This window comes from Varanus komodoensis, unplaced genomic scaffold (genome assembly GCF_004798865.1).
Source record: "Varanus komodoensis strain SLA01 unplaced genomic scaffold, ASM479886v1 scaffold3, whole genome shotgun sequence".
NCBI classification, from domain to species: domain Eukaryota; kingdom Metazoa; phylum Chordata; class Lepidosauria; order Squamata; family Varanidae; genus Varanus; species Varanus komodoensis.
The window spans coordinates 59087112-59100179 of NW_025335761.1; the positions used below are offsets into that span (position 1 = coordinate 59087112).

Sequence of the window (13068 nt, forward strand, 5' to 3'; positions counted from 1 at the left end):
CCACCTGAACCTACCTGGTGGACAATTGGATGACATCGCAGCTGGTTTCCATCTGAACCTACCTAGTGCACAGTCAGATGACATCTTCAGTTTGGGGAAGATGTTCATCCTTAATGTTAGCTTCAGGTCTTGGAGGACCCTCGGGCAAGACAGCCCCAATGGACCCCTTTCTTCAGCAGGTCCACCTTCTTCCTACCATGGTCACCTCCATCTTCTGGTGCTCCTCATCCTTATTCTCATCTTTGCTACCACTAGCTTGCCCAACAGGCAAAGTGAGATCAAGCAGGCATCTTCTGCTCCTCCTCTTCACTACGAGTGTGATGTGGGTGAGAGGCCAAGGGACAAGCAGCTCACAGTGGTGAGGAAGAGAATCATCTCAGGTGGCTCTTGCCAGTGGGGACCTATGAGCATGTGGGCCCTCACTGGTGCCCAACCATGCCTACCTTTGCTGTCTGCCTTTGATACTGAACCACCTTACCTGATTGTGTGCATTGTAATACATACCACCAGGTAATGTCATTGGAGAACTTTCAAAGTGTGGCAGTGACAACAGATGGCAAATGGTAGAAGTGCTTGATTCCTACTTTGGCCCAATCTGCTCCCAAAAGAAGATTTATGACCTTCCTGATGAAGGGGAAGCGCAAGCTGAAGAAGCAGAACGAACGCTCGGGATTGATAGGCAAATGGTCAAGGATCGTTTAGTCAGGCTGAATGAGTCTGAATCTCCAGGGCCTGATGAACTCCATCCTAGAGTCATAAAGGAAGATGCGAAAGACCTTCTCCAACCACTGTGGGAATGCTATGGACATAATCTATCTTGACTTCAGCAAAGCTTTTGACAAAGTGCCCCATGATATCCTGATTAGCAAACTAGCTGAAAGTGGGCCGGGTGGAAAAACTGTCAGGTGGATCCACAGCTGGCTACAGAATTGGACTCAAAGACGGCTCATCATGGCATCTTCTCCAACTTGGGAGAGGAACAACTGGGGTATCTCAGGGTTCAGTCCTGGGCCCAATGCTCTTCAAACCTTTCATTCATGATTTGCATGAGGAAGTACAGGGAATGATTGCCAGCTTTCCAGATGACACACAACTCAGTGGGATAGCTAATACCCTGGAAGACAGAAAGAAGATTCAAGGTGATCTTGATAGGTTGCAGTGCTGGGCCAAAACCAACAGAATTAAATTCAGTCCGGACAAATGCCAAGTTCTGCACCTAGGAAGGAGAAACCAAATGCATCAATATAATATGAGGAATAATTGGTTCAACAATACTGCAGGTGAGAAGGATCTTGGAATTGTTGTAGATCAGAAGCTGAATATGAGTCGATGATGTAACGTAGCTGCAATTTGGGATTTTGGGATACATTAACACAAGTATCGCTTCCGAACCCTGTGAAGTACTAGTTCCCCTTTACTCAGCTTTAGTTATACCTCGTCTGGAGTTCTGTGTCCACCCTGGACACCTTTAAGAAAGGTGCAGGGAAGGTGGAAAGGAGGAGGGCAGCAGGGATGATCCAGGGCCTGGAAACAAAACTCCATGAGGAAAGAACTGTGCATGTTTAGCCTGGAGAAGCGGAGACTGAGGGGAGATACGATAGCACTCGACGAGGACTTGAAGGGCTGCCACAAAGAGGAAGGACAGGATCTCTTCCCGATCAACCTGGGGTGCAGGACATGGAATAACTGGTTCCAGTTACAGGGAGCCAGGTTCCAGCTGGACATCAGGAAAACTTCCTGACTGCAAGAGCAGTACGACAATAGAACCGATTATCCAGGGAGGTTGAGGGTTCCGAGAGGGATGGATTCGCCTGGAGTCCTGCACTGAGCAGGGGTTGGACTTGGTGGCCCTCTGGCCCCTTCCATGATTCTGTGATCCACGCAGGGATGATTTTTAAGCAAAAGTCTGGGCTGCCTTGTAAAATGTAGGGATCTACCAGCAGCACATTTTGCCCTCATTTTCATTTGTACTTAATGAGATATATTTATACAAAATTAGCCATTATGCTGTGTGCTTGTTGCTGGGCTGCGGGAGTCCTTTTATGTTGAGCTCAGAGTCAGTTACATAACATGAGTGGATGAACAAAACCATGTCATCGTAAAAAAGCACCCCCCCCAACTTTCCAGTTAGGGTGACCATTTGTCCTGCCTTCCAGGAGGCAGTCCTCTCATTGAAGGTGTCCTCAGCTGGAAGGGTTCTCCAGCCCGAACCCAATGCAAAGATGAAGAGCCATTGGAGGGGAGGCCCGAAGGGACTTCGGAGTTGCCCACCCACAGTTAGCAATTGGACAGACTGTAGGCAGGTTCAGCTGCCACCAGGTCAGAGTCTTCCATGCGAGGGTGAATATCCATAGCCTGCATTTCCTTTCCAATGATTGGAATGATTCATACATTTGCAAGCATACCTAACATACCGGTCAAATGTGCAGGTTATGCAAACTGGTGTCCTCTCCTTCAGCAATGCATGGCCTTTTTTCTCAGGCAATGCGTGGACAGCCGTTCTTTCCCAGACACCCCCAGTCCAGGCAGGCAGTTCTTTAAGGAGTCATGGGGAGATTAAGACTGAGGTGAGGCATTATGTAAGTCGCTGAGAATTTCTTGAAAGTTTAAATATAATTAATGTGTAATAGATAAAAACGCTGATTCTCGATGTGTTTCCCAAGCAGCAGTACACAGCATTCTTTGTGGGACACCATGATCTTTGTAAGCTGCCCTGGAAGCCTATTAATTAATTAATCAATCGTGAAAGGGCAGGAGATAGTAAAGAAAGAAACCAACTCAACCAGGAGGAAGGTGTAGGGCTGTAGGTATCCACCACGTGGATTTTCTAAGAATGCATCCAGGGCTGATGTGCAGCCTAGAGGCATTCCAGAAAGGAAGATGGCCCTGCTGGGTGACATTTTTGCTATCACTTTCTAGACTCCAAGTTTAAAAAAAGCATTTTTTAAAAAATAAATCAAATTAAACCCAGGAGGGTCAGAGACCTGATGCACACCAAGAGGGACATGGGCAGCCCTTGGCCTTCCCACTCAGTAGCCAGAAAAATACAGCTGGGGAACAAGTTTACTGCTTAGTGGATTTTGGGTAGTGTACAGTTTGGGTAGAATGCTGACCATACATTTCGCTGAATATTCCTCAAAGTAAAAGCCAAGTGGAAATTTCAGAAAGGACTGGAAAACCACTGAGGAGTCTAGGCTCAGCCAGCAGTGCCTCATGGGCAATCCCTTTCAAACCTCCCTTTTGTGATCGCAAAGGAAAGATTTGCTGAGAATGTCAGTTCCCGGGCTGTTAACGAAACACAGCCCATATTGCCAAGTTCAGTCCAAATTGCTGCCATTGGGAAAATGCTGCTTCTTCCTGAGATGGCTGCAAAGGCCAGGTTGATTTGATCAGAACAACAGCTGAAAAGTCCTGCTTGGAGCCGTGGACATCAAGTTTATGTCAGCTGTAAACTAACTGGAGTTCTTCAGACCAGTTGCTTGGTTTTATAAATCAGTTCAGCAAAGAAGTCAGATGACTTATGCTACTTTTCTGCTACCAAATACAGGACACCGCCTGCAAATTAGGATCATGCACATTATCATAGATGCAGAAACACCGCAGCAACATTCTTGATGGGCCAGAGGCAGGGATGGGGAAGAGCATTGATCAGTTTGGGTGCAAATGTTACCTCTGCGGCTGAGGCTTCTCTGGACTTGGGGCCTTGTGGGTGTGCAAAGCAAGGGATGGCAGCAGCGATCGTTGCCGGCACTCCGCTGCCTGTGCCCTTCGCATTTTCTCTAGGTCAGTGGCTCTCAGCCTGTGGTCTGTGGACCCCTGGGAGGCTGCAATGTTGTCATTGGGGGTCCACGAAGGCTTGAAGAAATGTTATGTTTTTTGCAGTTAAACCTGAATGAACAAACTAGTGCACAAACAAAAGCAAGAAGGAATGGGGAATAGAACAAAATCTTAATTTTCCATGCTTGCTGTGTAAAACTTGGCTTTTTAAGCCTATTGTCTCAATTAAAAACTGGGTCCAGGGGCTCCACATTAAAGGAAGGATATAGCCAGGTTAGAGTCCGTGCAGCGTAGGGCCACGAGGTTGGTGGCCGGTTTGCAGGGGATGCCGTATGAGGCGAGACTGAGGGAACTGGGTCTCTTTAGCCTGGAGGAGAGGCGACTCAGAGGGGATCTGTTGGAGACATACAGGTATGTGAGGGGAGATGGGTAGAGACCTGTTCTCCCCTGCAGAGGAAGGCAGGACGCGCTCCAACGGAGCAAAGCTCGGGGAACCAAGGCTCAATTTGGATGCCAGGACGCACTTCCTGACAGTCAGGACCCCGAGGGTGTGAAATGGGCTTCCCCGGGAGGTCGCTGAGGCCCCATCGGTGTGGGTGTTCAAGGATAGGCTGGACAAGCACATGGGGGGCATGTCATGAGCAGAGCCGGCTGTAGCCGGGGGTCAGACTAGATGGCCCAGGAGGCCCCTTCTGACTCACTCTTTTTATGTTTCTAAAAGCAAACAGTGGTATAAATTGGCTGTGAGAGTCGCTGTCTGATGGCAAAAAGCCGTGTTTGATATTTCTGCACACACTGAGAACATGCAAGTGAATGACTCTGAGTGGCAGAGGAAAAGCGCATGATATTTCCTGTTATTGCTCAGACAGTCAGAAACCTTGGAGCAGAGAAAGCTGAGCCTGTCATTTGAGCAAAAAGAGTGTTGATACTATTATTATTTCAAATTCATATGGAATAATTGCAATCAAGATATTATAACAGGAGTGTGTGTCTTAACAGATTAACTTATTTCCCCTTCTCTCCAAATTTGAAGGCCCTTCATGAGAAAATTGAAATAAACATTTAATGCAGTCTAGTGCTTTAAATCTTGAGTTGAGTCTTAGCGGGCCGTGGCAACCAAAGGCGTTTTAAGGGGGTATGTGGTGAAGGAAAGGTTGCGCTCCACTGCTCTAGGTGATGCTGCACCTTGTACTGGTGCTCGTCACCCTCCAAGCATGAGCTTTTGCCTGGGCGGGGAGACAGGATCGTGCCCTTCCAGCTATAGTTGCCATACCTTTTGCTTTCATCATGCTTTTCCCCCCCGACCCCCAAAGACAAAGTTCGCAGATCTCAAATGCGTAAGGAATGGGAAACAACGGAAAGGGGGCCGCCTCTGGGAGTGTTCGGAGAGAAGACGCAAGTGAGGGGAGGCAGGATCCAAGTGGGCAACGTCATGCGTGGTGCACAACTGAAGGAGACATTTTTCTCCCTTTCTTATGATGCTCCAACTTAATGGGGTCCTCCCACAGAACTGAATGGCAGGAGAGTCAGGTCAAAGGAAGAACTACTTCACACAACATAGTACAGGGAATTCATCCGATCCACCAGTCTGGGTGGCTTTGAAAGGGATTGGAAGGATTCCCAGGGCAGACGGCTACCAGCGGCTCCTCATCCTCATGGCTCTGTGTTGCCTCCAGTGTCAGGGGTGGTAAGCCTCTGTGCACCAGTTTCTGGGGAAGATGGGTAGGAAGGGGCCGTTGCCTGTGGTCCTGCTTGTGGGTTTTTCATAGGCAATTGGTTGGCCTTTGTGGGAACAGAATGCTGGGGTTGGGGGACCGGTGGTCTGATTCAGCTGAGCTCTTCTCCTTTTAGTCCTGCTTTACAGGTAGGAGCAAAGGGGACACAACCATCACTTCTACACATAATATGAGTTCAGAAGCATATGGGCATTCTGCTCTAGGACCCCTCCTTGAAGGAGGTTAGGGGAGAGAACACCCGGAGGAGGGCCTTCTCTGTGGTGGCGCCCCGGCTGTGGAATGCGCTCCCCAGAGAGGTTTGCCTGGCGCCAGCGTTATATTTTTTTCAGCACCGTGTAGAAACCTTTTTATTTGCCCAACATTTTAAAGCTTGAATAATTTCAATCTGGTTTTATTAATATTGATATTGATGTTACTATTCTCAGTTGCATTTTATCTTGTTATTTTATTCTTTGATTGTTTGTATTTATTCTTTATTTATATTGTAAGCCATCCTGACACAATTGGATTGTATAGGACGGGATAAAAATATTCTAAATAAATAAGTAAGCACCTTCCAGAATTAAGCCCAGCCACTGACAAAGGATTCTTTTGGCGCACTAACATCAGTGCCAAAATGAAAAATGTTTCATTTTGTGAGATGGCTTACTCTTATCTTTTCTTGTTTCTTTCTTCCAATTTAGAATCAAGTTTTTTACTGGGCAATGCTCAAATTGTGGACTGGCCCGTAGTTTATAGTAATGACGGATTTTGTAAACTTTCTGGATACCACCGAGCTGACGTCATGCAGAAAAGCAGTACCTGCAGGTGAGTCTCCCTGGATGGTTCTGCTTGGAGGGACCCTTTGTGTTTTCCAGTCTCCCAGTTACTCCCGGAGGATTGCCAAGATGCCAGAAACTTTAAATGTGCATCCATGTGGTGTGTCTGCATTCATTCAGAATGAATGGCGCATTTCACCAAATGGAGACTCTTTGGTTCTCTTTCCATTCATTCCACAATGAATGTGTTGAAGAATGGAAGGGTAGGAATAGATCTCATGTTGTCTATTCCCAACATTTTTGCTATTGAAGGCTTGGAGAAATTCCATGAAATGTTCTGCCCAATTTATCTCTCTGCAAAAATATTTTTGAATGTTTTAATTGTATGAATTTTAATGTTGTCATTTGCCTTGAGTGCCAGTCCTTGGGAACAGGCAGGATATTTATAAATAAATACTTTTACTACTACTACTACTAATAATAATAAATAGGGACACAAAATTTTGAGAGGTCTTTGGTGACTCCATTGCGGACCGTGCTCTAACCAGTCCATGGACGCAAGCAGATGTGAAAATGAGCTGGAATACTAGAACATAGAAACAGAGCGAGTCAGAAGGGGTCTCCCGGGCCATCTAGTCTGACCCCTGGCTCCGCTCAAGTCATGCCCACCATGTGCCTGTCCAGCCTATCTTTGAAACAGAAGAGCAGGGGAAGCGTTGAGCTCGACTTTGGCACTGGGCTGGAAGTTGGAACTTGCATGGCTGCTGCCAGGAGGGGTTTGGGCAGGGCATTAAAGAATGTAATTCTTTGACCTGTTGTCTGCTCAGTCTCTTTATCTCCTTTTAAAAAAAGCAATGGCTTCTTGAAGGTTTACCTAGATCTCACACTGAATGCTTAGAGCCTCAATCTCACCCTTCCCTCCAGCAATGGAGTGTGCCTTCTATATTTGCCTTAGAGGGTTTCAGAACAATTTTGCAACTGTAAATGTTGAACAAAGCAAGGTGTAAATCATAGTTAAGCATTCTTGGGTTGCAGTTCGGCAGTATTCCGAACCATAAATATGTGTTTAAGAGCGCTGTTTTCTTTGCTGGTGAAACCAATGTGATCTCTCTCTCTCTGATTTTTCCTTTTACAGTTTTATGTATGGTGAACTCACAGACAAGAAAACCATTGAAAAAGTCAAGCAGACATTTGATAACTATGAGTCAAACTGCTTTGAAGTTCTCTTGTACAAGAAAAACAGTAAGTATGGAATCGCATGCAGCTTGTTGAGTTGGGAACCATACTGCAACGTAATGGTAAATTTTACAGGGAGAGCATCCATCATCATCCACAGTCACGCTCCCAAGAAGAGTCCAAAACTGCAGGCAGCAGTGTGAATCCACACCGTCAGTCCAATTATTGGCGTTTTCATCTGCTTGGAGCAGGTCTTCCGTAAAACTATTGGGCAATATAAATGCATGTATAATTTAAGGCACTATCCTATGCATGTTTCAAAGGGAAAAAAGTTCTACAGCTCCTAGCACAGAGTTGCAGGGGGGCCAAGCAAAATGTCCAGGGGCCATAGGATTGCTCTGTAATTATATGCATGCTGGTAGTTTGGTCAGTTGGTTAAACCTGGATAAATGGCCATTTGTTGATATTATTAGAAACATGGCGCCATCGCTTGTAATTCATTGTACTGAAGAGAAGCAAAAACTGCTTCCTAATGATCTTGTGCAGATATTTTCTTGGTATTTTATTTATATTCCACCCTTCCCTGAGAGTTTTGGGAAGCTGTGCATGGTTGTCCATAGACCATAAGGAAAGCTGAGCGCTGAAGAATTGAGGCCTTTGAATTGTGGTGCTGGCGGAGACTCCTGCGAGTCCCTTGGACTGCAAGGCGATCAAACCGGTCAGTCCTAGAGGAGATCAACCCTGAATGCTCTTTGGAAGGCCAGATACTGAAGATGAAGCTCAAATACTTTGGCCACCTAATGAGAAGGAAGGACTCCCTGGAGAAGAGCCTAATGCTGGGAACGATTGAGGGCAAAAGAAGAAGGGGACGGCAGAGGATGAGGTGGCTGGATGGAGTCACTGGGGCAGTCGGCGTGAGCTTAAGTGGACTCCAGGGGATGGTGGAGGACAGGAAGGCCTGGAGGAATGTTGTCCATGGGGTCGCGATGGGCCGGACACGACTTCACGACTAACAACAACACACGGTTGTCCCTGTTTTGCATGAACTCTGTGAGATGGGCTTTGCAAAGAGATGCTCAAGGCCCAAAGCTACTTAAGGAGTCCTGTAGGCCAATGGTGATTTACTTGACAGGCAGCAGTGAAGAAGCAAAAAGAGGTGCGGGGATGCAGGGATGCTTCACTGAAGACCAGGGCCAAGTTTCTCCAAATTATTGTATTCCCAATGACTATGTGTGGCTGTAAATGTTGGAAGAAAGCTGACAGGAAGAAAATCAATGTGCTTGACACATGGCGCTGGAGGAAAGCTTCGCAAGAAGCCTGGAAGGATGGGTCCGGGATCAGACCAAGCTTGAACTTGCCCTGGAAGGAAAAATGGCAAGACTGATGCTGTTGTAGTTTGGACACATCATAAGAAGCCAAGACTTCCTGGAGAAGATAGTCATGCTGAGGAAAGCTGAAGGCAGAAGAAGAGGAAGACCAGCTGGGAGATGGATCGATTCTACAAAGGAAGCCACAGCCTTGAGTTTACAAGAGCTGAGCAGGGCTGTCAAGGTTAGGCCGTTTTAGAGGACATGCCTTCACAGGGTCTCCATAAGTCAGAGGCAACTTGATGGCATGAAACAGCAGCTCTTCAGTCCCCTCTGACTCTTGGGGGCTGCATTCTGAGGGTGGTGGTGGTGGTTGTTAGTCGCGAAGTTGTATCTGACACATCGCGACCACATGGACAACATTCCTCCAGGCCTTCCTGTCCTCCACCATCCCCTGGAGTCCACCTAAGCTCACACCAACTGCTTCAGTGACTCCATCCAGCCACCTCATCCTCTGCCGTCCCCTTCTCCTTTTGCCCTCAATTGTTCCCAGCATTAGGCTCTTCTCCAGGGAGTCCTTCCTCCTCATTAGGTGGCCAAAGCATTTGAGTTTCATCTTCAGGATCTGGCCTTCTAAAGAGCAGTCAGGGTTGATCTCCTCTAGGACTGACTGGTTTGATCGCCTTGCGGTCCAAGGGACTCGCAGGAGTCTCCTCCAGCACCACAATGCAAAGGCCTCAATCCTTCGGCACTCAACCTTCCTTATGGTCCAGCTTATGGTCCAGCCATTGCAAATTCTGAGGGTGGGTGAGGTCAAAGGCAAAGGGGTGGTGTCAACAATACCAGTTTCATGCTCTCACTGCCCGTAACAAAACCTTAGGGGAGTTGTTTCAATGGGAGACCCTTCACAAAAGCTGGGAAACCCCGGAACAACTGGCAATTTGGGTGGAGTCACAGGAGGGGCGTGGACATCTGTGGAAGCCTGGGGGACCAGTGGCTTTGTCCACGCTCTGTTCAGTTCCCCATACTTTTGGGGCAGAGAGAGCGACACTGAGCAGTCGAGACATCGGGAAATGCTGTTCTAACATGGCTGGAACTGTCCCCCAACCAAAATGCAATGCAGACCTTATGTCCAACTCTTGTGTGCCTTGTGTGTCAAGGACTTGGGAATTTGCCTCTCTTCCCATCTGCATTGTTTTGCCTACTCTGTTGGGTGCTGGGGCTTCATGGACTGAGAGAGATTGCTTCCTCCTGCACTTGCTGGAGGACCCACAGATAGGGAAGTGGGAGGCAACGGATGGGGGAGGACTCCTGGATGGAATTTCATGATTCAGCCATGATTTTCATGGATTCCGGTTCACCAGCCTGGCACTGGCATCAACCAGCTCTTGGAGCTCTGACTCATGCATTTAAAAACAAAGCCAAAAAAGAGTAAGGAAATGTGTATAAAATCTGGCACTTGGCACCCCAAAAAACACACGGCCCCAGCATGCTTTGCACAAACTGGGTAGTGGCCATAATACTGTGACGTGCATACATCGTATGGTTTGCACAAATTTCCTTACTGTTTTTAAAACTGTGCAAAGCAAAATTGTGCACGAAGCCTTTGAAACCTCCCCTCCATCCCCATCCCCAGTGCAACCAGGCCCTGCTTTCAGTTTGGTTCGGAGACCAGCAGGAAGTCTGTTGATTCAGGGAATCTGATCTGGGGTCTTCTGCACGCTGTGCTTGTGCTATGCCCCTGAGCTATCGTGTTCTTCAAACCCGCTACAGCAGCTCCCAATTTAAATTGGCGTTTTCAAATACCGAGACCAGTCCTCGGCATGCCTTCTCTGGTCCTTGCATCAGCCTCTTACCCTTTGAGTTCTGCTTGCCTGACCACCCGTCTCAGCTGTCCCACCTGAGTGCACACAGATGTGAGGCCCAGTCCCCTAAGACAGATCATTGGGATCAGCCATGCTGGGCACATTCTCAAGGGCTGTCATTCTTTTGCTCTAGCTGGTCGCAGAGCTGGATCCTGATGTGAAAGGAGGAGGAGGAGGAAAAACCTCCTTGCAGGCTTGCTTAATTCAAAGCGAGCAGGCGTCAGCGCTGCACGCGTCACAAAGAGGAGGAATGGTTCCCCACAAGAAGGGCAGAAGAGGTGCAGATGGGCTTTAAGCCTGCGTGTGCTGATTTATAAGCCGAAAGGTGCAGTAGAAATAATTCGCACTGGAGCGGGAAGCACCAGCCCAGGATCGTTTGATGCGAAGGACATGGTGCTTCCGAACACACACACCGTTCCACGTGCGGAAGGTTCTTTGGCGCTGGTGAGGGTCCAGGGCCCCTCGCTGTAGCTGAGCTCAGGGCTGCAGGGACAGCTGCCTGGCACCCGCAGCTCTGCCCACCAGCCTGGCACCCGCAGCTCTGCCCACCAGCCTGGCACCTAAATTTTCAAATCTCGAGATTTATCTGGAGAAAAAAGAAAAAGAAACCAAGGGGCTAACTGTTGGTGGGCAACTTCAGGGCCCCTGCGTTCCTTTGTACAGGTCTCTGTCTTCAAAGAGGCCTTGGCCTGGGCGGTCCTTTAGAAGGAGGAGGCCTACGGGTAGAGGAAGTAGGACCCGTGGCTACTCTGCCTGTTCCCCTGGCCCTATTCTGATACGTCAGAGTTACTGCATCCTGTCTCTCCTCCTTTATTCTGTGTTACCATTATTGGCATGACACTTTTCCGGGAACAAACCCTGCAGAGCAGTGCACAAGAAACACAGAAATAGCAGGAGCAGGAAAGGCAACACGCACAGTTGTGGCAGGGGGAAGCCTTGGGGTCCTTCTCTCAGGCTGGGGACAGGGAAAGTGTGGCTCTCTGCACATGGCCACGGCCGTTGCGTTGCTGTGGTCACCTTGCCTAGCGGTTCGGTGCCTTGGATTTCAGCACTTAATTCTTCCATTGTTTTCTGTGTGTTTGAACACGAGTAGCCCATTCTGTGAAATGATCCTCGTGATGACGAGTCTGCCTTCTCGTCATTTTGCTCCACGTGATGATGAGTGTTTGATCTGATGTCTTTTTCATTACAGGAACACCTGTTTGGTTTTACATGCAAATCGCACCAATAAGAAATGAGCATGACAAAGTGGTTTTATTCTTGTGCACTTTTAAAGATATCACGTTATTCAAGCAACCTATTGAAGATGAAGCGACCAAAGGTATCTGTCTGTCTGTCTGCCTGTCAATTTATCAGTTTAACAATTTATCATCTATCGAACCATCTCGTAAAAGTACTCAGAAGAATTTTTCAGCCTTGGGTTTTCCAGAGAAAAGACAAGTGATGGACTATTTTGATAGTCATATTATATTCTTTTTATATTATTGCCTTTGGCAAAGAAGGAACAGTATAGAAATTAAATGCATGAATAAATAATAAATGTAAATCTTTCCTCCTCTTTAACCAAAACAGATTAGCATATCAAAAGATTAAGGCGCCAGGAAGCTGTGCTGCTGTGGATCACAGACTTGGTGCCTGCTGTGCGTATTCTCCTGCAAACTGCAAGGCTGAGAGACGCTCTTTCGAAAGGCCGTAGGTCAGGGACGTAGCAAAGGTTCCTGACTCAGCCCTTGAAGCAACACTTGCCCAAATTGTGTTGCTGCCTGAGGCTAAAAATAGATGAGATCCTCCACCATTTCATCTATAGAAGCCAACTGGGCCAGCATGCCAATCCTACTTCATTGCTGGTGATGGGACAGATCCTGCACTGCATCTGAGGGCAACAGACTGCTTGAGGCTGGCTCCATCGCCCAGCAAGGAGGAGTAGCTTTGAGCTGCCTTTGCATCTTCTGCCTGATTAATCACTTTACTCTGGCTAATGGTGGAGCCAGTTCTGGGTTGGAATCCCCACTCTGAAGGACCGCAGGAAGGGGAGTGGGAAAGTCCTTAGCATGAGGCAAGAACCGCTGTTAGTCAAGGAAGAGTAATGACTCCAAGATGGAACAATGATCTGGCTTGATACGAGGCCATTTTCAAAAAAATAAGGCCATTGTTTAACAAAAATAAACTTTCCCCAGCATGGTGTCCTTCAGAGTTTTTGATTATACCACCCACAATTCTTAACGATCGGCCGTGTAGGCTGGGGCTGATGGGAGATGAAGTCAAAACATCTGCAGGGTACCAGATTGGGGAGGGCTGCTATACATAAGCTGGTTTGTGTCTTACTAGTAAATAAGAGATGCAACTGTTTCGTCAGACATGGTGCTCTGGTGTTTGCATAATTCATATCCTCTTAGTTCCAAACTACATTGCCATATACTTTGAGCCTTTCCAGCTGAGTCTATTTTGG

At 47.5% G+C, this 13068-nt stretch overlaps 1 protein-coding gene across 1 annotated transcript in view; it reads left to right on the forward strand.

Moving 5' to 3' along the window:
• Positions 1-13068, forward strand: part of KCNH5 (potassium voltage-gated channel subfamily H member 5) — a 200413-nt gene that overhangs the window by 20398 nt on the left and 166947 nt on the right. The window contains exons 2-4 of the mRNA XM_044436976.1: positions 6197-6320; positions 7407-7513; positions 11812-11940. Of these exons, the coding sequence (XP_044292911.1) occupies positions 6197-6320; positions 7407-7513; positions 11812-11940 (360 nt within the window). The remainder of the gene's footprint in view (positions 1-6196; positions 6321-7406; positions 7514-11811; positions 11941-13068) is intronic.